A 26645-nucleotide genomic window follows, 5' to 3' on the forward strand; every position below is an offset into this window, starting at 1 on the left:
ACCAATTTGTATTCACTGTCAGCTCTGATGAGCTCTCATGCGGAGAGATGGCCTTATCACAGGGCCTCTGGCTCCCGTCACCTAAACCCACTTTGCTGTTGCCCGTCAACTACGGTGCGCTGATGGACAGAAGGACCCTGTGGAAGGAGGCATGCATCTGTTTCTATTTTCATGTTAACTTTTCCAGCAGCAGACAGATGTGCTCTGCAACATGAGGCGAACAGTGAAGTGCATCTTCCTTAAACAACACCTTAAATATTTTGATTCAATAACTTCCAAAGGAAATGAAGGTCCTCTGTAGAAGTGGAGGTCTAACTGTGGAGGAGAATTTGCAGGGAAGAAGATCCTCCCTTGAGAGTCTTCATCTAATTGCATACATCTGCACAAATATGGCTCTATTTCAACAGACATATGTGTTGTTAACAGTCCACATCTTAACAATGACACGTCTCGCTCTGCTCCCATATTGCATGACAAGCCCTGCCAGTCAGTCTGGAATTAAAAATTACTTCAAATTCTATGTTTTCCATAAGACACTTTGATAAAACCTCCATTTGGAAGTGTCGGTCAGTTTCAGCAGCCCAGGCAGAGACGTGGTGAGGTCAGGGGTCAGCGGACAGCAGTGGCACTGCGTTATGTTCTGGTTTAATCCGGGATTAGCTCAGGGTCAGGGTTATCTCTCCTCAGCCTGAGCAGAATCAGGAAACAGGGATTGCCTGGGGTAAAGTGGCATTACTGGACGGCTCGTCCAGAATCACAATGAGTCTGTGTTGAACCGGCGTGAAGCAGAGAGGGAGAGTGTATGTTGAACATGGCTCAATGAGCTCAGGGCTATAACCTCTCTGCCATCACTCTAACACTTCCCCAGAGTTCCAGCTCAGTGGAAAGCCTCCAGCAACAAGACAATGAATTACTACACCCTGAGAACCAATGAATCGCTGCTATATGGCATCTGTCTCGCCACAGTTATGCGCATACTTTCGGGTTTCCTGAGTATATTTAGCATGGTAAATTCATTTTAATGCTGATTTAGCACAGAGTCAAGAGGAGGTAGTGGTGCACATATTTATATCATAACAATGAGGATCGAGCACTGCAAGCTCGGCAAAGACACTTTGAGGAACTGCAGTCATAAAGTCGAAACAGAAACCCCTGGCTAAAAAAAAAAAAGTTACCTTTGCTCTCTTAACATGGGATGTCTCAGCTTCATGTCAGGCTTAATCCCCACATGCTGGACACTCTCAAAGACAGAGAGCCGCTTTAGGATCACTGGTTCTGCTTTCTAAAAGGATGTGTGTGCCCCTGGCAGACAGGGTCAACTGTAAGACAAGAACAACGTCAGTGGAAAGAGAAATATTTAAAATTGATCTGTGCTTCACCAAAAACAAAACAACTGCTGTTGAAAACAGGCAGTGACTGAATAACACGCATCAAAACTGAAGAAATCCATCAAAAATGAGTCTTGTGACACTAAGTAATTCAAATATAGTCTGTAAGTTGACTTGAATTCAAACTTACTGTAAATCGTTGTCACATTTTATAAACCAAAGGGATTTTTTTTTTAAAAGCTCAGGGGCTCCTCCCTAAAAATATTCATCACTGACACAGTATCAGAAAAATGTTGCAAGAAAAATATGGAAAATGATGGAATTCTAGTATGATAGACAGAGATAATTCACATCAAATGATGTTAAAAACACATGTTTAAGATGCCTCAGGCTGGCTTCCAGCTCAAAGATAATAGTTTTTTTTATTTGTTGGTAACTTTATGTTTACTTTTCCATGACATGCTTTAAGAAACAGACTCTCTGCAGTATTACCATTATCTTCTTCCAGGTAATTTCCATTTAAATGAAGTTAAAGAATGTTTCCATTTGCATTAACAGTTTAAACAGGATTAAACTGAATCTGTTGGCATAATGGCAACAATATCGCTGAGAAAAAAAATGGAGAAAAACGTCCCGATCCCACAATGCATGTCTGCCTCTCTCAGGTGTATCCCGACAGGCCCGAGGAAGATTTACAGTTGAGCTGACACAGGATACAGCAACCTAATGTACTTGAAACCAGCGGCCCGCTATAACGCCCGACGGGTATGAATGCCTTATTTGTTGAGGCAGCGTGGGGTCACGGTGTGGGAGGCCAGTTGTTCAGCCCCTTCCTGAGAATGACAGAGTCAGGACAGGTTGTGACAGCAGCCATTGTGGCTCTGCTCCAGCCCCCAGGTCTCTTCCTCCCACCAGTCTCCCGCTGCTCCCTTATCCTGGTTAAGTGTACTCAGTGCCACCTCAACTCTTCCTGTTCCATGGGTGGGCAGGGTCCGGGGGAAAAGCATTCTGCAGTTTTATTGGGCATGAGGATGCTTCTGGTGGCCATCAGTCACACTCTTCCAGAGGGGGGGATGTTGTTGTCAGAAGTAGGATGCTGAAGGGACAAACGAACCACACCTTCTCTTTCTCTGTGCCCCTGTTTGAACAGAGGCAGGCGATCAGCTGAGTTCCGATGCGCCACCGATTCCCAGGCTTTGGGGACAGGAAGAAGGATTACAGAACAAATCCCATTTTTACTCGTGTATGTCAGCAGCGCCGTGGCTTTTTGCATCATCGCTTATGCTCTCCATTCAAGGGGCGCTCATCTGAAATAAAGGTGATAAGCCTTTAACAAACAGCTCGGCGTTTTTAGCCGTCGCTGCTTCACTGGGAGCGACAGCCAGTGTAAGCCTGAAATAGGCTGCACCCCTAACAAATGCACCCATGGGAAACGGGGTCATGGGGCATTTGAAGTCAATATAGTTTGGAAACTGCTGAAGGGCCTATTTAGGAGTTACAAGACAGCAGAGAGCAAACGTCACCGATTCCACTGTGCCGTCTGATGCTGTAAGCCCGCCGTTCGTAAACTGTGATTGTTTTAAAGGGGCTTCTAAGCTCTACAACTTTATCCTCTTTCTGAGTACGAACGAGATAATAGGTTCCCTTAAGAACACGGGAATCACTCTGGTGGGATATCGGCTGACCTTATTTAACCACTTAATTCTTCAGGTGTTTTCACAGTTACGGTGGCTTTAAAGAAGCAATGCTAAAAACAGCAACAATCTGCATTTTATTTATGACCCGAATCTCAGGAAAATCCCTGAAAATATACTGAAAACAAAAATATGTTCTGTAAAAGTCCATAGAATGACCTGGTTGAGTTTCTGTTACTATGCAGTCCCTACTTAGATAGTTCCTCAAAGCCTTATCTGTGTTAAGGCTATTATTTGGCAGACCACGTTCTATGCCCATGTAAGGTGGTGTTAAGAAGATAGTAGCTCAGGGGGGTTGGTGGTGGTTTGCAGGGTCAGCGAGTTTACCAAGCCGATTTAGCCATCCCAGTTTGTCACTGGTAATCTCCCGGCAGCCAACACGGTGATAAAATCAGCAGGAGATACGTGGGGAGTGAAACGGACGGAGTGGGTGAGAGAGACATGCATTTGTGTGCATGACTTCTTAGATCTCTCTCTCACACACACATACAGATGAAACGCATAGCATGCACACAAACGCACGCAAAGTGTAATGCCTTGCACACTACACAAACTGCGGTTTGTAGTGATTCAGACGCAGCAGCACACAATGTATACGTGAGATGAAACTGTGCTGTAATGGATCCAAATCAAGAACAGACTCTGTACACCTGCAAAACCACCATGCAGACAAAGGAGGGAAGTCCAGATGGAGGCTTCAGAACGGGGGAAAGCAAGAAGCGTGTGAAAGGTTCACAGTGGTTCCTCTGAGGTGGAATATAGAGGTGTTTGTTTTGGCAGTGTTGACCAAAACCTCAACTCTCAGCTGAAAACAAAAAAAAAAAAAAGAGACATGTAGCCAAAGCATCCTCCGCTTGCTTCAGAAACCCCCCCAGCACAGCCAGTATTTGCCCCACCATAAACACTTCATTTCTCTCCCAACTCAGGAAACGTGCTTTCCAAACCAGGGGACACTTGGAGTGTTTTCCTCACACTCTCAGCCAGACAGAATTAATCTGTTGAATGTTTTAGAACAAAACTCTCGCAGCGAGCCACTCCAACAGGGAGCTCATAAGCAGTGAACTTGATGGGTCATACACTCGGCTCGCAGCACAGCAGGACCTCATTTAGCAAGTAGCTCGCATGGGTTAGAAGGAAATGTGCTTGTCAAAAAGCATTAGGTGGCTTCTGGTGCGATCGGGTTAAAGAGCGACATGCAGCAACTTCTGGGGGTGAAACTGAAGTCTGCAGGTTGGTTTGGTTAAATAACCTCACACATATGCATCTTTTTGCCAACACTATGTGAATATAACACAAATCAAGCAGCTGAGAAAAAAACAGAAAGTGTGACTGAATTTAACTGCAAAACAGCGGCGGGGCTTCACCTCTGTTCAGTCACTCATAGCTGTAATTGCACACCAAAAATCACCTCTCAGCAGCATCATGCCTGGCCGGCTGCAGAGATACTAGTGGCACAAAGATCAATTCCTCCTTTTCTCCTTTCAGTTCTGTTGGAGCTGAAGTAAAGCTGTGATTGAAAGTCACTCTCTCAGCTCAACCTCCCCAGGTCCTGAAATATCTGAAGAGACAAAACAAACCCTCTTTCTGGCCCATCACTTGATTGCCCTGCAGCTCCTCTACCCACTGAAATTGGCAAAGTGACCTTGATGAGAGAAATACCAACTGTCAATCATTGATTACCGGGACTTTTTACACATTCACTTAAGGGCTCTCCTTTCAAGTTTGATCAATATCAGCCAAAATGTAGTGCGAAAGAAGCAGAGAGGAGTAGTTATTTAGGGAACAAATAGTCTTTGGAAAAAAAAATGGACCCCTTAGGAGAGCAGGCTGCACAGAAAAGGGCAAGAACATACTTCTAAATTAAAATGAAGGTGCAAATGACAGTAACACCACAGATCGAAAAAGCAGGAATAGTACTTGTAGTTAGTGTTTGTCTTTTATTCTAAAATATAAAATGACGAAATTCTCACTGATGAAAGTTAGTGGTGCTGAGATGAATTTGCTTTGGGAAAACAGTGAATCACAGGCCACTGAGGTTTCTGGATTTGACAGTGCTGTTTTCTATACATGTCTGCTCACCGAACTTCACTCCATACTAAATATCTGTATTATTAGAAGCCATTTTGAGAAGTTATGGGTGTCCTATTGTATATTGCTGTTCATCATCAAGAATGAGCAAGCCTTAAAATGCTTTTAATATCCTTGTCACATTTGCCAAGAAAAAAATCATGAATGGGTCTAAAGTGATGCTTGCCTCCAAATAAAAATATCACCCTATAAAGATTAAGATATACACTGCAAAAACAAAGTTGAAATACTGAGAAGTTAGCTCTTAAAATCTGTTGAAAACTGAAAAAGTCTGTTCAGTGCCTGTTATTCAGCTGCCAGTTTTCTCTTGAATGGAACCTAAATCCACTCAGGAGATCACAGACAGAAGACTTTTTTTTTTATAATTCTTACGCATGACTAAAAAAATTCCTCAGAAATTCTGAAGATCATAAACCTTGCTGAGTTGGTAAAACCTCCTGTCTTGCTCTGCAAACTGAAAAGCGTGAGGTGAAAGGGTCGCTGCCCTTTCTCATTATTCCTGGATAGCAAATTTGAAATGGAATCAACTGTTAATCCAGAGAAAATCCTGCTGGGTTTTCTCTCTCTCTCTCTCTCTCTCTCTCTCTCTCTCTCTCTCCTTCTACCATGACGGACTCACTCCGGTTTGATGGGAAGTGGCTGAGGGATTGCGGGGCTGCTGCTGCGTTGCCACTAAGCCATGACTATAAGCACGCCGCTCCGGCCACTAACTCTCTGCACTCCCCATAATGACTCATTGATCTGAGCTTTTCAATCCCTGCCGCCTTATCTCAGCTAATGGAGCCACATCGTGGTCTGTCATAGGTTGAAATCTCTCAGAGAGAGTGAGTGCACTTAGAGGTCAACGCTGTTGCTCCCCAGTCATGTTGCACTCCAGCCAGGTGAAAAAAAAAAAAAAAAAAAAAAACTATCTTTCTAAACACTTGCCCTCTTTCTTTGACAAGTCCACACTCCCTGAACAACCACTCTGTTGTTTTTTTTTGTGGAGTGCTGTGATATATAATCCCAAGAGGACTTCCTTTTATCATTTCAATAACAAACTCACACTTCACACATCCATAAATCTTCTGGGTGCATGATAGCCTGACTTTGACCCTGAACATTGGAAGCTTACAAAAGGACTCCCCTACACAAGCCCATGAAAAGACTCCTAAATCCACGGTGAGTTATACCTTCAGAAGTTGGCATAACAGCAGAAAGCAGCAGGGAGTGGGCCGAAGGGGAAAAGTAAATGAAAAGGTCTAAATGGAGCAAACAACTTCACTGTACAACAACACATGTCCCAGAGCTGCTCACTTCTACACAACTTTACTTGCCTTGGTTAATACTATTTAAGCCAGATAATTGTATTTTAAGTTAAAGACACACAACTACAAACAAGCTAGTATTTGGATCACGATGCACATATAGCAATAACAAGTTCAGTGGGTTTGTTTTCATTTTCCCTAATCAGAGTAGACAAATGGAGTTTAATGCACAATTCTCTAGCTATACCTCTCTTACCCACCTTCCCTCATCTCTTTTCCTCATTAATTCAGAAGAAACCAGTTCTCTACTCAAGTCATGCCTGAGGTGAAATCTGCACATGGCACCAGTCAAAAGGATACCTTGACAGCTGTGGAAATACACTGAGCTTTGGCAATAGTCAAAACTCAGCCTCCCTGCAAGATTTTAATGACTACTCAGTCTTTTCCCACTTGGGTTTAAATTTGACATAACTGACAGCTCTGACGTTTGACTGACAGGCAGGATATCCTACTCTGAGACCCCCCGATCCTCCTCTCCACCCCTCCCGGCGGCAGGTAATGAGCTGCAGGAGGGGGCGGAAGTATAGATTGCAAAGTGGCTAAAATACAGCTTTTGTTTAGGGTGAATTCCTTGATGGTAAAGACAAGAGGCCGGAGAGGAGGAGGCACCCTGTGCCCAAATATCTTTTTTTCTTTTTCTTTTTTTTAGGGAGTTAGCATTCTCCACGCAAAGCAGACCGGAGAGTTTGGGAATGATTTAGCCGCTCATTCCCTCAGACACATAAAAGTGCCCGAGGAAGCAAATTACAAAAATGCAAAGGTGAGTTTAAGACTTGTTAGGGCCCTAAGCAAGATCACTGCAATAAAGCTCCCGTTTTTCTCCATTTATGGCAATATTCTGCTTTAATGGATCTTGAAGGCTTTAGGCTCCAAGCCCTTAGTGGGAGTTCACCAAAACCAGCATGGAGTTAAAAATCTGTCTCGGCTGACGGGAGCAACAGGTCTCAGAGAGATTAATTATAATCCAGGATCCAGTTGGGGTTTTAGATGTTGAATTTAGAAGCTCATCAGTCGGCACACACACCAAAGAGCAGCTTATTTTAGCACTGCAGGAACCGGAAGGTGATTGCTCAAGGAGGTATCTATTTCGTCTTTGTCAGATTTAGGTAAGCATGATAGCTTAAAGTGAAATAACTACTCTGTCAGATCAGGCACTCCTGTCATCAAGGTCACTGTTTGAGTAGACATCGGGCCTCCGTTCACCTAAACTTCCTCCTAAACAACCTCCATCACTTCTGAATAACAGTTCTTGAGTTTCGTCATGGAGGACGAGCCGTGGTGTAGTGGTTCGCACTCTTGAGTTACAATGAGGATACCTGGCTTCATTATAGGCCTGTTTGTCTTTTTATGTGAAGTTTTCATGTTTTCCTTGTGCATGCATGAGTTTTCCGTTTGTTTGTCTATCTTCCTGTCTCAGTCTGTTTGTCAGTCTCACTCAACCTCAAGTTGACTGGACGGCGGCTCGATGGCCTCTCTTCATTGCATTAGTAAAAATAAATGTGACCACTAAAGGAATTAATTATCTGTGACATTTTGGCGACTTGTTGAAGCATCTAATGCCGCTGTTCTCCGTGAGAAGACGATCATAGCCAAGTCCTATCTGGAGGGAACTTCTATGTTCTCACACCCTTGTGGCCCCGAGGCACTCGGCAATTCACCGTCAGTTTGGTATGAAAACCATCACGGGTCGTGTCCGACGTGTCCCAAAGGGGACGGACTGAGTTAATAGATTACACATCGCCAATGAGAACCATTCTCACTTTAAAGCTGTTAATCTGGCATGTTATCATTGGCCCCACTAGCAGGCTGTGGCGGAGATAACACAAGCATAATTTTCCATCATTTTTAATCAAGAGGATTTGAAGCCACTTAAGAGTGTTTTTATTGTGTTTTACTGATTTCTTGTATTGAAGTGGACATGATCAACACAAAATGCTTTTGTTTTGCCCCTCTCTATTTTCGCTCCCCCAGCAACCCAAGCCTGACTTTCTGTCATTCTCTTCATCAACACTGCAGGCATCAGCACAGCTGCGAACAAGAAAGCGCCGCGCGCCGCTCTCCTGGTCCCCGCCCGACCCGTACAGTGTTTCTGAAAAACATTTTAATTGACACAGCAATTAAGGCAGACAAGTCAAAACAGAGCTCTTGTGGAACCTCCGCGTAAGGAGAGAGCAATCTTCCTCCCCAGGCGAGTTTATCGTAAGAATGTGGGGCATTTGTCTGAGATGTATAGCTTGTATCGCAGCCACAGAGAGTTCACTGCAGAGAAAATATTTGTGAATGATGTGTGATTAGCTGCAGTATTTCACCACTGGGAATATTGGTTGAATAATTTGAACGCGCCGACCGTAAAAGGACCATGATATATGTAGCTGTAACTAAAGCCTTCCTAAAATTGGCATCTCTTAGATGTTTTCCTTCACGGATTCTTTCAGTTTCTTCACAAACTACAGCAACACATGAGAAAACAATGGAAAAATGTGACAAAGGTAAACAAAAATTACATCAGCATAATGTACTGACCAGGTCTGTGCAAGTAGCCACCAGTTCCTGGCAAATTTATCATGGGAATATTTTCTTCAGCAAAGTCTCTTCTGTTGGAATTTCAATATCGTGAACATGAAAAAATAGCAACAATTAAAACTATGGATTGATATGTGTAAAAGATATGATTATTATAAGTAATATGCTGTGAAATCTTCCACGTCGAGCACACTGTGAGAACTTTTAAATAGGAAATGAAAACGAGGCAGGATTCGTCCAGCTCCTCATCTCAACATAACTAGATTTCAGAGAGTTAATGGAACACGCTGAGCCTGAATGCAGACACAAAACGATAACATCCAGAGTTTTACAAAAATGAAAGAAGCAAAGTGCCTCCTAATTCAGCAATATTTAAAATATACGCTTTTTGCAGATTGCCCATCATAAACTGTTAACTTTGAAGTTTTCACAGAAATGAATGGACAGGAACAGTCAGCACCAGGTCCACAACACAGTCTTTACACTTGGACTTTAATCGCAACCAAATTGGATTGTAAACATTTTAAATCCACTTGGATTTCCTGGGTTTTGTCTGGTCTGCCAGTAAATGGTAATAAAAAAAAAAAAACTTCATCAGAAGAAGCGATGCGTCAACCAAGAAAAGTGGTGGATGCCGACAACAAATTGCAGCCTGCTTGCTATCCCGCAGGGCTGACGAAGCGCGGCGATGGGGTGATGTCTAAAAAGACGCGTTTGCATATTTGAAGTGTTGCCAGACTCTTCCATAGCAAATTTCACGAAACAAACTACATGTACTTGGATCAAACAAGACCTCTGGATTTCTTGCCTTTAACACAGGACCTAGAATGTTTGCTGCCGTGCAGGCAGCAGGGGCGAGGAGGGTGAAACACAAGTTTGAGAACAAAGAATGAGTTTCTAAAACCGAAACCCTTAAAGCAAAGGTTATCAGTTTCAAAACCATTACACCCCTAATTATTATTACTTAAAAGGAAAGAAGACTCAAATAAGCCTCGCAGGTCTGGTTTGAGCAACGTTCAAGTCTCTGCAGGTTGACTTTCACAATACATTAATGCTGCAGGTCTGACAGGTATGCCATAATAATCACATTAAAACATGTCTGTCAGGATTTTGATGAGCAGTAAAGTACATATGATTTGTAAAGAAGACAGTTAGATACTGAGCTTTGAAAAGATCTTGGTAAACATGAGGTATGTTGTTCATTTTACTGCATTACAGCCACACTTTGGTTTGACAGGAGCGTCATGTGGGTGAGCTGCTGTTCTGCAGAAAAGCTCCGGTAACTCACATTGCTCTATTATGAGACGAACAGTGATTTGAAAAATATGTGAATTCACTTCAGTGTCTACTTCACCGATGAAATCACACATGAATTGCATAACAAGCACTTCTCCACGTTCAGAAAAGGAAAGACAAGCCATGAATGTCTGCTCGCTGCGCAGCCCGACGAGGTTTAACAGTGATGTATTGCTGGCAAGGGCTTCGTTTTTCAGATGATATTTATCACAATTGACCTCAAGGTCTTTGATTTCCTAACAAGCATGAGAAGAAGAGAGTCTGAACCGAGGCAGCACTTTTAAGTATAGCTGAAATGGAGCATTTGCAAACACTTCCCTTCTTAGCATTCATCTCTAAACGGTCCTGATTACAGCTATTGTGTGGCACATTAAAGACGCAGAGGTTTTCTGGCTCTGCTTTGTATCTCACATCTCATGTGAAAATAGCGTCAAATTAAACGTAGATGACTTTATTAGAGATCGCTCAGAGCACTTCTCGTGTGTGACACCCAAATCCGCTCAGACAAAAAGAACGAACATGTCCACGGGCGCATCAACAGACGCTCAAGATCACACGAAATCATCTGCCGCGGCGAAACTCACAAATTATAAAAGCAAATTAAAATGGAGAGGAAGCTCTTTTGACGGGTAAACCATCAGGTGTGTCGGCGGCTGTGTGGGGCCATGACAGCTCTTTTCAGAGCCGGTTCAGTCTTCCCCTCTGATTAACGCATGAAAGTGAATTTTCTCGACATCTCAAGAGGCAGCCATTGCCAGGCAGCTGAAGCATGTTGCTAAGAGAGAGAGAGAGGGAGAGAGAGAGAGAGGGAGCTGGGGAAGTGTTAAACGTGGAGGGAAGAGGAGGCAGAGGTCGGCCCCAGCTGTGAAGAGACTCGTCGCTGCATCTATCAGCGACTGTGTTGTCAGAGTGTTAAAAGCTATTTCGGAAAGTTGAAACGACTTTGTTGTTGGATTCAACGTTTCCTCCAGTCATGTTTTGACACGATGTAAATAGCATGCTGATGTTATGCAAGTTAAAGAATGGAAAAATCTCAGTTGTTGATTTTAATTTACCGAGCTCTGCTCTGAACCGCGAGAAGAAGCTCCTGCTTTTCCTTCAGCCTTAGAAATCTCCCTGACCCTGTGTCGCTGTACACAAGCTCCAAGAACTCTGTTACCTCAGACAAGAGCTCGACCTCAACGGGAAAGCAACACCTCCATCGCTGCACAAATCCAAACATTACATAAATGTAATTTCCAATGCTGCGGAAGTTCAAGATGCAGAAAACAGGTTTTGTGTTGGTAGTGTGAAGCGCCTTGAAGATGAACTGAGCTGTGAAATGGACTCAAGGCGTCGTCACAATCCCCAAAGAGTTAAAACCACACAGCATACCATCCCGACAGCGTGTCATTAAAAACTCCGCTCCTCACCTAACCGTCGTTTATCTCTCCAACGCCAATTAGTTCCGATCAATTACCTTTACTCAATGCAGCTTCCACTTTTAAGAAAACAGGAAGGGCTGCGTATTCATTACTGCTCTTTTAGCCAGTCTTTAAATGCTCCCTCGGGTTGGTCCCACTACCTTTTTTTTTTTTTTTTTTGCCTCCATTAAAAAGCCATCGCTCACCATGGAGTCCAGCTCGTGACAGGGGTGGGCACTGGGACCCCCTGGAACCCCTCCCTGGTTGTCTGCTGTTGCAGAAAAAGGGGAGGTTAACTGATTTAATTACAGGCTTTAAGATAGCAAACACTGGACACAGTTGAGCTGCATTACCAAGCTCTGTCTGACAGAGTTATGAGCAGCAGAGGAGGAGAAGAAACACTTTCAGAGGCAGGTGATATCAGTCATTACCCACCTGAGGAGGAGCCGGGAAGTTTGTTCAAGCAGAAATAAAACCGCAATGGTGACACATGTATGGATGACTGCCTGATTACACAGCAGAGGAGCTGAGATCCAGCGAAGTGACAGAGTATGGACGTGCCCTACAGTGTGCAGTTACAGACTTTACTTTCTGAACTGGAATGCTCATCCAACTAACGTCGACACTTTCTGCAACTCTATTCCTCGCTGTCTGTCTTTTATTTCCACCCTGGAAGATAAAACATAGGCACGTCAAAACTTGGTGGTGGGAGAAAGCAAATGGGGTAAAATCTGATCCACGCTGTAGCCCACCAGAGAGACCCTGGACTGATTCAGACTTATAGGGAAAGCAGTAGGAGTGAAATCCTAGCCCGCACTCGGCATGGCTCTCTTCCTCTCGCCGTTCCCTTTTCTCTGTCTCGCCCTCCCTCTGTCACAGCGCTTCATCTTGGACTCCAGGCCCGTTTGTCTTCTCAGAGAAAGGAAATGCAAAGTAGGCTGCTCCAGAACTCTGGGAAACACCACAGGACGTCCCTGAGGGGGGAAATTAAATACGGCCACTGAGATCCACACAGTAAAGTGGCAATAAAGTATTCATTAACCCTCCATTGAAAAGCTGAGCAGGAAAACAAGCAACCGAGTTAAGAAGTCAAACAGGGACTCGGCACACACAGTAACACCACCCCCTCTCAACTGAAGATTTACAAAACAATGAGGAACTCCGAGCTCACGAGCATGTACATCTTGCGCAGACAAGGAGGGAGATCAGAGAATCAAAGACGGGATGTGGGTGAATGAACAAAGTGAGCAACATTAGGGCATTAACAACTAGTTTCTGAACCATTCCCCCTGACACTCATAATCCGGCGTGCTTTCATATTGCAACACATCGACCACTATTGGTTTGGCTGCGTGCCAGGCCAGAGTGGAGGAGGCAAACAGTCCCCTCTGCTCCTCTCGACTTTCATTTTCCCTCCTCATTTTTCACCTCCAGCCTGTCCTCCTTTAGCAGCGCTCCATGGACCTGCACTGAGGAATCTATAGGCAGCACGGAGAAAGGTCTGCGGGATGCTGCGCGCTGCATTCATAGGAGAAAAAAAAAAAAGGCCTGATGCCAGTTTGACGCCCACCCCCAGGTCTCCCAGAATGTGAATGAACTTCTGTGAATAAGAGGCAAACCTACACAAACGCCCCTGCAGCTATAGGATCTTCACAGGGGGAAGAGTGTGTGGGTGACGCCAAACAACAACAACAAGTGGAGCTGCATGCCAGGTTCCCCCTCATTTTTCCTCACTCCGTCACCCATCAAGAGGAGGCGCCGCTGCAGAAGGGGGCCTGAAAAGATGGGTTGCTGACAAAACCCAGCCTGTCAGGGGGTCACTGCTGGCCCTGAACTGGCCTGAATGGGTGTGATCGAGAGTCCATCCCCACGCACCGCAATTCACACCTACTCCCTAAACGTGCTGCAGCTGGCAGGAGAGAAATCTCGACAAATCAGCATTTCAAAACCACGCCACTACAAAGGCATCAAAGTGCAAACATTGTATTATTCCTGAGTGCTCTTATGTTCCAAACTCGTCGGTACATCTTCCAAACAGATTCATTTCCCCTCTGCCAAGTGGAAGAGTCCATGACTCCGTCAATGACCAGATGAAGAGGTGGGAAGCAGGGACCAAACATGCTGGGAGGTTTGGATTGGTGGTGAAATGCTGACTGCAATTTCCTCTTCCAATGTTTTAGTGAACCCTAAAACACTGATCCTTGGAGAACACACTAAAAAGAGCACCTTATTTTTCTTGCAAAAGCACAAAATCATGCATGCAACATTCATGAAAAACACCTGTTGTTCTGATTAGAAGAGGATAAATGTTCCTGTGTTGCTGCTGCATAGTTTTCTCAAACTGTAATATAAATCTGAATGAATGCAGGTCTGGCTCCAATCTGTCTCGCTCTTGCCTTTTGTTCTGATAAGTAATGCGACCGATTCAAAGCAAATAACTGTGCTGATTAAGGGCGGCCAGACGCATCATATATGGAGAACAAACTGCATACATGCTCACACATGCTACATTCACAGTGCTGCATTTTCTACACATCCAGCCATTCCGGTACGATCTTAATCCACATGTCAGCAAATGACTTCATCCTCCCCGGTATGACATAATGTTTCTGTAACTCTTGTAATCAGCGTTTTCTCTCAAGATTACACTGGAATTGAAATGAAACAGAACAACACCGTTCACTGGAAAGCAATTTTATCCATTCAATAATTTTGATTGCTCTGTGTTTTCAAACATGCACTGTTTTTAGTATTAATATAACACAACAGGAAATAAATTGGGATGAAAGAAAGAACAGCTGCTGGTGACAATCTCCATCCTTTTGGCACAAAGGAAAACACTGTTTCTTTCCCTGAGATATTTTCTTTACAGATGATCATATTACATTACAGAATACATTAAGACACAAGGCCATCTTATAATACATTAACAGATAGTGCATGTATATTTAATATCCTTCAAAATATAGGATCTTCACAGGGGGAAGAGTGTGTGGGTGACGCCAAACAACAACTAATTTAAATCACATTTAAAAAAGGTAGTGATTTTGACTGTTGGCATGATTTATTTGAAATAGAAAAGTTCTGAAACGTCTGTATTGGGTTCTTGGTGGCTGTGGATGAAGGACATTTTGGTTTTTGACTACTTTTTTTTTTGGGGGGGGGGGTGTAAATCTATTTATTTTTGGAGAAAGGGATCAAACAATGTACTCACAGTGAAAAATGTTCTCCAAAGCAGTTCAAAAAGCTTATTTAAATACTGTTTTAACAAGGGCTAAAATATATTTCCTACATTGATTAACTTCTACGATGACGCACCTGCTGCTGCAACAATACTAATGATAAATCATTACATCAATAAACTCTGAATTCACACAGTTAACCATGCTGCTTTGAAATAAAAATGGTTGCTATGTTATTCTTTACATTATGTTCTCTGTAACATCTCACCTCTTGTTAAAAAAAAAAAATGCAGTGTCTCATGTGTTACATGTATGCAACAGTTATTATCAACCCATCCTGTTGGTTCTGAGGTTACAGCGTGTTGCACCACCTCGGCCGCGAGGAATTTACTAGTGTCCTTAATAAGCGGAGGTTCCTTCATTGGGTTTAAGTGTGAACACCGAAGGCAGTGACACCCGTCTGAAACTCAATCGCCCACTGACAGAAGGTGAGAAATTATGTGGAGGTTGGAGATGAGACGGGGGGGCAGCGGTCTTGACCCACCAGTCAGGGTCAAGCCACTTGACCTTTCAAAGAAACTCCCATCTACTCAACGTCTTCTGGGATCTACGGGTGTATAGAAATACTTTAAACAAAGCTGTACGAGCACTCCAACTGGCCAGGAGGAAGCGATAAATAACGTGTGTCGAGAAATCAACCAGAGGGATCTGGAAAACAAGCACTTTTCACTTCAAAATGGATCAAATCGAAAAAGAGAAGCTGATATAAAAACAAATGCGAACACTGTTAATATGCAAAGCATACAAACGGTCAATTCAGAGACAATTCAATTCAGAGTCAATCACCTGAGTGATCTATTGGTTTTGTCCTCTGAATGCCCTGCGATCTCTTGGGAAACATTTGTTAAAAAAACACCTTGCGAAACTTGGGTGTAGGTTTAAGCTGCATCCAAAAACTGGTCTAATCTGTCTGGACCATTATTCTACCTGACACCTTAATCTGCCACAAGAGAAACACCACAGCTAAGAATATACAGCGTTCAGCCCCAGTGGCGTTGCAGAGACAAAGCCCGTCTGAGACCTCAACCTGTCGGTGCAGCCTGCTCTAATGCCCCGCTTTCACAGGTGAGAAACACACCAAGTCCCAGAGGAAGTCTGCATTATTCCAGCTTGAGAAAGGATCAAACTTAAAACTCATGTGCTTGATGCCAGCCTGTATCAAGCCTGAGAACGTCCCAGCATTATCTGTAAATAAACGAAAAAGGAAGGACAACAACAAGGGATGAAAACTGATGACGAGTGAAAACTGATGAGCTCATTCAAAAAGACACAAATTGATTTAATTTCATCACTTCTGCTCAGTTTGTAAATCCATAATGATCCTTCTCACAAGTCACGTAAAGGTGGGAAAAAGTAACATTTGTAGCACCTTCAATGAGAACATATGCAGAAACGATGTGGCTCCGACAGAGATTCACAGTATCTGAACAATCTGGCAGGCGTTTTCCAGCCGGGTGAGCAGCGAGGAGGGGCTTCAGGGAGGGGGACAACAGATGCAACAACATGCTCCGTGAAAGACAAGACGGACAGACAACACTGGGTCCTCAGTCTCTCCGAGAGACATCTCGGCTTCCCCGGGGAGCCACTGGCGCAGCCTCGTAACCCGACTCAGGAGGCTGCTCCACAGGTGAAACCCCGACCGAAGTGGGAACGCCACTCTCTCAACACAGCATACCCCTCTTTCTGCAGATGCTAAAACCGAGTAATGCTTCCATGCCAGGAATCCCAAACTTCCTGCTCCCTGTGCATTTACTCCAATTCCCAGGGAGGGAAGAAGACAGAAGTAGTAAAGGAAAGTGATCCACCAAGTGATAACACATTTCCTCTGATGCAATTCTGATAATCACGTGTGTGACAAATAAAAGTAATGGGTATTTGTTATAAATAAACAGAATGTGAACATTCAAAAACATCAGTGCCTTTTCTCTGAATGCATGCATTTCAAAACTGAATAAATTGTCAGTATGTCAGTGACAGTTACTTCCCGTACAGCGGTCATTATTTGCACCTGTATATGCACGACATTTCCAGCAACTACAGGCCATATGTCAGAGAAAGTGAATCCAAGCACGAATACCACTTCCTGCTCTATCAAGCAGCAGGACCACCCAGGCAGCCACAGATACACTTTACAACTTTGCCGTCATACGGCATGAGAAAGGAGCAGACCAAGGTGCCAAGCGGCCGTATTCTGTAGCGCCGAAACACAATGACTCGATTCATGAACCTTTCATAAAGAAAGACTTGTGCTCATTTAACAACCACGGCAAGGGGAGAATAAAACAGATATTCCGAAAACTCGCAGCATCAGCGCCGGGTGGGAGGCGCAGACAGCGAGGACGGTTGGCTGACACCGCTCCGAGATGACACTGTGACCGCTGTTTTATTTGGAGAAGGAAACTGGCACCGTTTCAGACGGGACACCGGATTACTGCTGGATCCAGGGGCAATGTGATGAAAGGCGCCAGCATACTCATCGTTTCAGGGAATATCACACGTCTGTCCCACACACACACACACGCACACACACACGACAGGCGGAGGGGTGAGGACGGCAAACACTGAAAACACTTCTAAATAAGCCTGGATATCAAACACCAACTTCCTGCTACAATTAAATGTGATTTTACAATCAATCACACACCCAATCATTTCAAAATACTTTAGAAATCGTTTTACTTTTTTACAAATAAAGACACAAAATGTTCACACTGTCTGTTCCACTGGTGTCCAAACCATTTCCATTTTCAGAGTTCCCATCAAAACTATTTACTAACTGGTGTGGAAATAAAACGCAATCATGTTCCCATCACTCAAGCACTGAATAGAGGGCAGAGTTGAGGTTTCAGGGGCTCCCAGACAGACACATAATCAATATCTGATTCCTGACTTGCAAGTCTGGAGCTACTGGACTGTGGGACTGTTCAGTGATTACCTCTCACCAGAAAAAAAACTCACGCTCAAAGTTGAACTGCGGCTAGTCCGGATTGACGTTTCATTTAAGCGAGATTTGAATCAAAGTCAATGAAATGAGAAACGTACCGATGTGTGCTCCGAAATTAAATTTGAGAAAGGAGATAAGCGCTTTTCAAGGTAAATACCGTTTGATTCTGATGAGGGTTGTCAACAAATAATCCGTCTCTCCATCTTCTGTCATTTAAACTGTATTTCAACCTCAGAGCAGCTCCTGCACATATCGGACTGAAAATGTCATGTGAGTAAGGCTGCAGTTTAACGTCAGGATTATTACATATGAGATTAGAGACTATTGCAATTCTGTTCTTAACAAACTGAAAAGATCTTTGTTTTTTAAGAAAGCTTATAGATTAAATGATGATTAACAATACAAAGCAATTTTTTAAAAATTTTGCTTGGAAATGCTTTGAAACTTTGTCAATCCAAAACTATTTAGAGCTATTTTAGCTGCCCTCAGCCTGAGCCCTGGTAACAAGAGAGCAAAGCTTCCACACTGTCAACGGTGCCTTTCTGAACAGGATTTTTATGATTAAAGGATCATTTGAAGTAACTGTTTGGCAAATGTGATATTTTTAAAGAGAATTTTACCTCTTCCCATCTTTCAGCATAAATTAAACAAGATTAAAAAAAAAGAATAAAATCAGAAGGAACAGCTCAATGCAACAAATTAATTTGTTCTAAAAATGCATCGATTAAAATGCAACACACACTCCCATGGTATGGCACAATCAAATTCAATCTAATTTAATCCAGATAATTTCTCCAGACATGTTGCCATTTTCTTATTTTATGCTGAGCCAGTCACAGAGGCCTCACTGTGTTAATTATTGTGGATGTAATTTGCGGCGTTACTAACTGCAGTGCATCACCTTGAAAGTTGCCTCCAACATTCAGACATATACCTGCTTATGGAAATCTGAAATCTCAACAAATAATTTGGTGACAGTGAATGTCCTTGGTGATCAAATTATTAAGGTTGTATCAGCTCATAATTAAAGCGTGTGACGCTGCTTGGCGAAGCGTCCAGTGAGTGTATGGTCTATCCATAAAGTCTGGGAAACTATAGCAACAAATACAAGAGCACAACCCTCCATTCATGTGAGCCACACTTGTCAGACCTTCCTAAAAGCACAGTGGAGAATTAACACTCTGCTCAGTATAAACCTAAAGCCTCACCTCCCATTTGCCACAATTTTCCCACCCTTTCCTGTATGAACTCAATCAGATTCACTGTTCACTGTTCGGACTCCTTTAGCCAACCAGGTACTGACAATTAAGAAATGGTCTTGACAGCAGGATCGCAGCAGAGTGCAAGTTGCACTGATCGCAAGCTGCGTTTGCGCTCAAACCGCCGTCACCATCCTGCCGATTGGGTCCAGTGGTTAACCACGGGTGCTGCAAATGGCTTCTGTGTGCCTGCCGAGGGAGAAGGTTTTTTAACACTAAATATAACCCGGCCTAGCCGCTGCGGAGACACTGAGGTCTGGGACAACGCCAGCGTAGTAGTGGTTTTCAGAGCTTTGCCATTTATTACTTTTGCTGCAATGGAGATCTTCAGACTTGGACTTGTCTGGCTGTAATTAAAGATCGGGGCCAAACATTAGCAACATAGTCTAACAGTGGTATCGAAGCTCCTACAGATAGTTGGACAATAGTACATCCGCATGCATACAATCAGAGGTGCATCTGAAGTGTAAATGTAGAGAAGTGGTTGAAGTTATCGGTGATTATAGCAAGCTGAAAACTTCTGCTAATAATAAAAAGGAACCGTTGAAAGGTTTTCCTGTATAATCAGTCCGTATTGAGTAAACACAGCCGCTAAGAACCCATGCCGTCATCGGTGATTAAGTCAACAGTCATAAAAGCGTATAATAATCCCAACCACTAACGCATACCTCTGAAGTTCAAAGAAGAAAGTGACCGCAGAGACATATTGTGTGAACTAAAGTTTAAACATTTACCAGTGTAAGTGACAGGGCGGCGGTAAAAGGGCAAGCCCAGGGTTGAACTGATAGTGAACTGCTGACTTATCAAAACAACTAGTTCTCTCCTAAGCTGCTTTTTTACTTCATATTTTCAGATTTAATCCTCATCTGTTGTCACTCTCTGGAATTAAAAGCCCCTCAAAAAAAAAAGCCTGCTTTAGATACTGCCTAACAAGGACCGACACATACCAGAATGCTTGGCATTTAACCCCAAAGGGGGGAGTTTCTAACCCTCTCCGCTGCCACCCACCCACCCACGCACTCGCACTCACACTCACGCCCAATATAGACTAAAGACTTCGCTAAGGAGTAAAAATAGTATCCTGGTGTTCGCCGTTCACTGGAGGCTGCGCAGATTAGAAATATTTGCAAAAATGGTGCGCTGGATTTGCTTTCGCTTGCTGCCACCTGCGCCGTGCAGCGAACGTGCGTATCGGAGCAAAGTTGACCCACATTCTGGCGTCATCCCGGTGGATTTGGCCTCGTGCGTAGAGGAAAAAAAGAGGGAGGAGGGGGCAACCCTGCTGTAATCCTTGTGATGTTATGGTATTTAAAGAAGTTTTCCTTTGTGCTGGCAGACCATAATTCAATCAGTGTATTTGTGAGAGCAGCCGTTTCAAATTTCATTAGCACCAAAAAAGAAAAAGAAGAAAAAGAAAAAAAAAAAGGTGAGAGGTGCACAGTGTTAATTCTCACTGTTTTAGGTGCGAGACACGGTTCCAGCCTCAGCTGTAAATTATGTCTGCATGGCTTTTCAAAGTGAAAATGTACAAAGGTGAAGATTTTTGACCCTGTGTCTCTAAATTATTTCTTTACCTGCTGGGTGGAAGTTAAACACTTTTTACACGAAAAGACAATTTCAGCAACAATATATTTAAAGCAGACACAACATAAAGGCCAAGACAAAGCGATGCTGTGATTGTAATAACTGTGGAAAGTCACGGTCGGCCAGATGAGGCAGAGCTTCATGTGGGGAGTATAGCTGGAAATAGCCGGGCCATAAGTATGGATTTAACGTTGGATCTGCTTAATGCATGAACTCAAACGTGTTACAGCAGGAATGTGGGCCAACACACAAAACATGGCACAGCAAAAATCTCCCAAGAGCATTTTGTCCATTTAGAGAATGTCATGTTTTCTGTAGTTCACGGTGGGATACAAGAAGAAGAAGAAGAAAAAAAACATGCACATGTGAAGCAGTTGACCCCTTTAATGGATTCATGTTACAAGCCTTCCACACATTATTTCAGTATTTCATTAAATGTCTTCTCTACTCTGTTAGATCCTTCTATTTCTATTCTTGAGTTAAGGAAACTAGTGTTAGTTAAAATATCTTCAAGGAAAACAGCATGTGAAACTCCATCCTTCATAAACGTCTGACTTGAAAAGCATGTATGTGAAGGTTTGGCCCGTGTAGTGGATATGATATACGTCTCTCTTGGGGATTTCTGGCGACACCAGGCTTGCCTGAGCTAACCCTAAAATGTCAACTGATTATGCGTGTTGGATGGTGGATTTGCTTTTTTCCCCCCCCTCGTTATTTTTCGAGCCCTCAGTCTGCTCATCTGACATCGATTACAACGGCTTGCTGTTCAAACACGGGCAGGCCTCTCTTTCCTCGTTCCTCCTGCCCTTTCTCCTCAGCTTACAAGCACAGAAGACGTGATAAGCCAGAACAAAGTCTACTTCCAAGGTTTATCCGTCAGACTTCACAAATACTAATCTTATTGAATTGCGAGTACACAGACACACTTTTCAATTTCCTGTTTATCCGACTTTTTTGTGTTCCTTTTCTTTAATTAGTGTCACAGAACATGTTTTCCTGTCATAAAAACTCTGCACAGGACACAAAGCATAACCAAGGCAATTAGGTCCCGTGATTTACTCTACCTGAGTTAATATGGAAGTGAGGGCCTCCCAGACAGAGTTCATGGTTCTTAACCTCGCTCCTCAGCTACTGAGTTAATCAGTTGGGAGCATGTGTTGGGCTCAACAACAAGAGAGCTGCTCAACTTTTATAGGAGCAATTTAGGTTTTTCCTCACAATGCGACTTGCTGGAATAATGATCAATAATTATAAAGTGGTACCCGGTGATTAACCCATTCCTTCCAGCAGACTCGCATTAAAACCCACACGTCGTCCGTACTTGTCTTCATGCTGCGTTTCGCTGCTCGGAGGCAAACTGCCTTCACAAACAGCTCGAGCAAAAAACTTAACACATCAGGATGCATCAGGGGAAGTGCAGCCAGCTTGCCAAGGTAAGGACTACATGGGCCTCTCAAAAAGCAATTAAGGCAGAGAGAGTCATAATATTGAATGTAGAGGGGGTGCATTCCTCCGAGAGCGGCAGCAGCAGTAGACTGTGAAATTCATATTGACTAGAGAGGCAAACACACACAGGTAAGCAGCAGAGCTGAGCTTTTTCCATGTCAGCCAAAGACCTTTCTGCAAATATAATTCAGGTTCCAGTTCAGCCATCCAAAGATGCATCCATACACAAAACTGTCTGCTCATAGAAATGCTTATAGAGCAAAAAGCTAAAAGGCGAACACACAATTTACACATTTCTCTTAAAACAACACAGCCTTTGACTAAAACACTATCTGGAAAAATGAAAAAAAAAAAAAAAAAACCTGCTGAGCTCCGTATATACGCTCACTGATGTGTTAAATCCCACTTGATTAAAGCAGGAAAACGCCTTCAACAATGAACTCTGCCAGTCCACTTAATTAAGTCAACTTGTACTACGAGGGGAGCGCTGGGAAACGGAAAGCAAAGCAAACAGGGGTGCTGCCGCCGCCGCTCGCTCCCTCGGCTTTTCTCTGGATGCTAATCAAAGGCTTGATCTCCAGGCAGGACAGGCCCCGGGGACGTCGCTCTGCTTGGCTGATCCTGGCAATTTGCTCTTGATAATACCCTCTCCCTCTCTCACTCTGCACCCCGGAGAACCCGACAACCCATCTCACCTAATCTGCACGACCGCCGAAACCAACAAATATTGAGCCCCCAAAGTACACAAGTGGCTCGCTGGGGAATAATCACATAATGGCCACGGAGGCATTACATGCTCCTTATTATCCTATTTCTTTTCATGGCTCCAATTTAGGGATTCCATAATAAAGATGATTGAAGATATAGACATTGCATTTCATAAACAGAAATAATGATCAAGTACGTTCTTAAAAAAATCGAGCGCCAGCATAATGTACACAATCTTGTGCATCATTGTTTGTGTTTTTAATTGTTTGTGCAATATAGGCCAGTGGAAGCATCTGGTGGTTATTACAGAGCCTGGAGGTCTGGGGAGGGGCGGGGGGCACATACAAGAATTCAATTGCATGATTTGTTTGCGGTCTGCTCAGTGCAGCTCTGGCGATGCTGTAAGTTCTTCCCCTGCAGAACCGCTCAGCACTCAGAAAAGCCACAATCGCTCCGATTACACAACTGTCATGTCATCAGTCAGTCACAGAGCAAACACATAGCATGAAGTTTAGGAAGCCAGCGTCAGATAGAAACACTGGGAAAAAACTGACAGCTGCAGAAAATTAGGAAGAAGACACAGGAGGAGGAGGAGGAGGAGGAGGAGGAGGAGGAGGTTTAGATTCCTACCTTTGAAGGAGATGAAGACACGAGGAGCAGCCAGAGGGTCATTGCTCATTTGGTTCCCAAAAGCCAAGCTGGACAGTGCCAGGAGGGTGTGGATTGTCCACAGACCGTCCAGCTGCATGGTGGATCAACCTCCAGTAGCACCCAAAAGTGCCTTTAAAAAAATAATAAAGAAAAAAAGAAAAAAATCTGTAAGGACAAGAGGAAACTTGTGTGAAAAAATGCTTGAACGTCATACAGCCAATGATTAAAAAAAAAAAAAAAAAAAAAGAGCAAGCTTTCAGTTACTAATTTATGTCAAATGTCAAAAAAGCAGCTCCCAGGGGCCTCATCTCAGCAGGTTTTTCTGGGCGATGCAGCTCTGAGGTGTGGAGATCAGGCCCTGATTTGCGGGCGCTAACATAAAAGGATGGTTCCTGATGGAGCAGAGCCAAGCTTTGACAGACGCCTGCCGTTCGGGCATCATTTTGCTGAAAATTATGTTTGTTTTTCAGAGTGCAACAAGCTGATGGAGAGATCATGTTGACTCCTACAGAGAAGAGGTTTTTTTTTTTTTTTTTCCCAAAACACATTCCTGCCCTGTGACACTACACGTGTGCACCGCTGCTCTGTAATTATGGGTTCAACTAATACCTGGCTATACGTCCTCATGCTTACGAGAGAAAAACGGCCTAAAATAACAGTGTGATTGGTGCAATTGGAGATTTAATTCTTACTTGTTGCTGAAAGGCTTGCTGAGAAGGTTACAAATGATGCCAACCTCAAAAGCTTACTGGAACAGCTTAACAAGACTTCCAAACAATGCAGCAGTGGCCATCAATTATGAGTTGGGTTAATGAACGACAGACACCGAGGAGCAAACCAGGGATTCACACATATGTAAAGAATCAACAGAGAGACTTCGTCTCACCGCTGGTTTAAAAGTCTTTTCGACTCTGACCTCACTGACCAGACGATCCCAGCTTCAACCACAAACACCAGACAACTGGGCTGGATCACCATCTCAAACACATCCAGAGCCACAGAGTCCAGCCTGGAGAGGGTTTATGAGCATAAGCAGCTGTTTAAACCTCAGCTGTTTACTGACAATTTGTTAATCATCCAGTTGTTTATTCAGAGACACAGGCCAAGTCCTTCACACAAGCATATGAAATCAAACAAGGCACAGCTCCCAAACAACACTGGGAATCTTGAAAGGCACGCATTCTCATTATACCAAGAGGCTGAGGAGATATTCCGAACACCTGGGTTAAAGTTTACAACAGGAGCACTTGGAAAAACATAAAATCGTGCACAGCCTCAGATGCTCTCAGATGATTTATCATCTTAAATTAATTTTAACATGTAGCACAAATCAATGCCAGGTTTAAAACTTAGAGGAAATTATCAATTGCAGTTGGGCAGGACCCAACAACTGTACATCCACTTTTATCACATCCACCGTTTCAAACATTATTTTTCTTGTAATATATAACAACAATGAAGTCACATAAAGCGCACCAATGAGGTGCGAAAACTCCATAAAAGTTGAATGATAAACAGTTTTTAAAAATGTGTTAATCAACAGTGGGAATTAATAAGTGTATGCAAAAATTTTCAGTGTTGCTGAAACATGCCATCGACTGAATCTGTGCGTAACAGACTGGCAGTCTTGGCCACACACGCACGACAGAACTGTAAACAGTCTGGTGTGGTTTTATAGCGCACGGTAAACTGAACGGCTGCTAAATAAACCTTTATTTTTATCACTCTAGATATTCAGGGTGGATCCAAAATCAAAGTCTTGTATAAGTGAGTCATTTCAGTGTTAATGTTAACAGGAAAAAAGAAACAAAAAAGATTAAACAGTAGGTGGAACATTTTACAAATAAAATATTAGATATTAAAAAAAAAAAACTGCGCAGCAGCAAACAGGTGAGAAGTTAAATATTGTTGATAATAAAGCAGGTTTAACTGGAGAGAATGAGTAAAAGAAAGACAGCTTACCTTACAGCTCTCCGGATATAAGTTCAGATCCAACCTTGCAAGTCATTGAACAAACCAATTCCAACAGATCGATCACTCTCGCTTTCTCTCCAAGTTGAAATCAATAACAATAGAAAATCCTCCTGTGGTCAGTCCTCGTGCAGGTGGAGGTGGAGGTGGAAGCGGGGGTGTGCGGGGCTGTACCTGCGCTCGCTGCGTGCGCGTCTTGGCCCCGGAGCGGGCAGCCAACAGTCAGAAAATGACAGTTCAAGAAGAGCAGGGGGGAAATGTTTCTCTTATTTCAACCGCGAGTCGAGTAGATGCTGCCGACGCACGGCCACCATCCACATCTCGTGCGGACAGGAGGGAGGCGGAAAAAGCAGCTGGGAGGGAATAAAAAAAGTCCGGCGCGGTGCAGAGGGGGTCCGGGCGCGCAGCGTGAGCTCCGCTGGAAAGTTGTAGTGAGGCGGGCAGGGCGCTAGCAGGTGGATGCGGAGGCCTATTTGCCTTAAACACACCCACAGGGCGGGCAGCGACGAGCCGAGCCGCCCATCAACCAGCCGGGTGGGGGAGACGAGATTTACCAGCGTGCTTCACCGCTGAGCGCTGTCAGAAGGCGCACAGGACGCACGGTTTGTCCACCTCGCTTCCACTTTACGCACACACCCATCAGTGCGCGGAACAGAGGAAACCCATGTGAGTCAATGTCATATTAGATATTGATATTTGAAGAATTGATCGACCCTCCTCAAACCCAAAACTAGTCAAAGACACGAATCAATGCTCATTGCTCTGGGTTGATGAAGCCACTAGTTCATTTTCTACACTGTCCCACCATCAAAACTGGTAATAAACTGTGAAATAAAGACTTTCTAGAATAATCTATATCGAGGGATTCTTTGTACAACCACAGATTTGTATTACAACAATGAAACAAGCCAGAAGAATGTTTCACTCTCTGGCAACTACAGGCTTCTCTTATTGAACACCTTCAACAATAGTTTAGTGTGGGATTGGCATCCAGTCTGGGTCACTGGGAAGCATTTTCCCAGCTTGATTTTTTTTTTTTTTTTTTTTGTGCTCTTGAAGTCTGAGAATGAATTGAGATGAAACTGAGATTGAAAAGAACTCAGTGCAATGTAAAGCTTTATATAACACATTAAAAAATATAAACAACAACATAAATTTGAAATTAGAAACCAAGCATGAACACAATAAGTGTGACAACAAT

At 43.5% G+C, this 26645-nt stretch overlaps 1 protein-coding gene across 5 annotated transcripts in view; it reads right to left on the reverse strand.

Moving 5' to 3' along the window:
- The window catches only part of LOC115387989 (semaphorin-3F-like), a 57554-nt gene extending 31685 nt beyond the window's left edge, over positions 1-25869 (reverse strand). For 4 of the 5 annotated variants that reach the window (XM_030090903.1, XM_030090902.1, XM_030090901.1 and 1 more), the window contains exons 1-2: positions 25436-25869; positions 23453-23603 (exon numbers count right to left, since the gene is read on the reverse strand). In XM_030090903.1, the coding sequence (XP_029946763.1) occupies positions 23453-23570 (118 nt within the window). In that variant the 5' untranslated portion in view covers positions 23571-23603; positions 25436-25869. Of the gene's footprint in view, positions 1-23452; positions 23639-25435 lie in introns of all 5 variants that reach the window. The other variant, XM_030090900.1, reaches the window with a different exon arrangement.
- Positions 25870-26645: the final 776 nt, after the last annotated feature.

Source organism: Salarias fasciatus, chromosome 5 (genome assembly GCF_902148845.1).
Source record: "Salarias fasciatus chromosome 5, fSalaFa1.1, whole genome shotgun sequence".
NCBI classification, from domain to species: Eukaryota; Metazoa; Chordata; class Actinopteri; order Blenniiformes; family Blenniidae; genus Salarias; species Salarias fasciatus.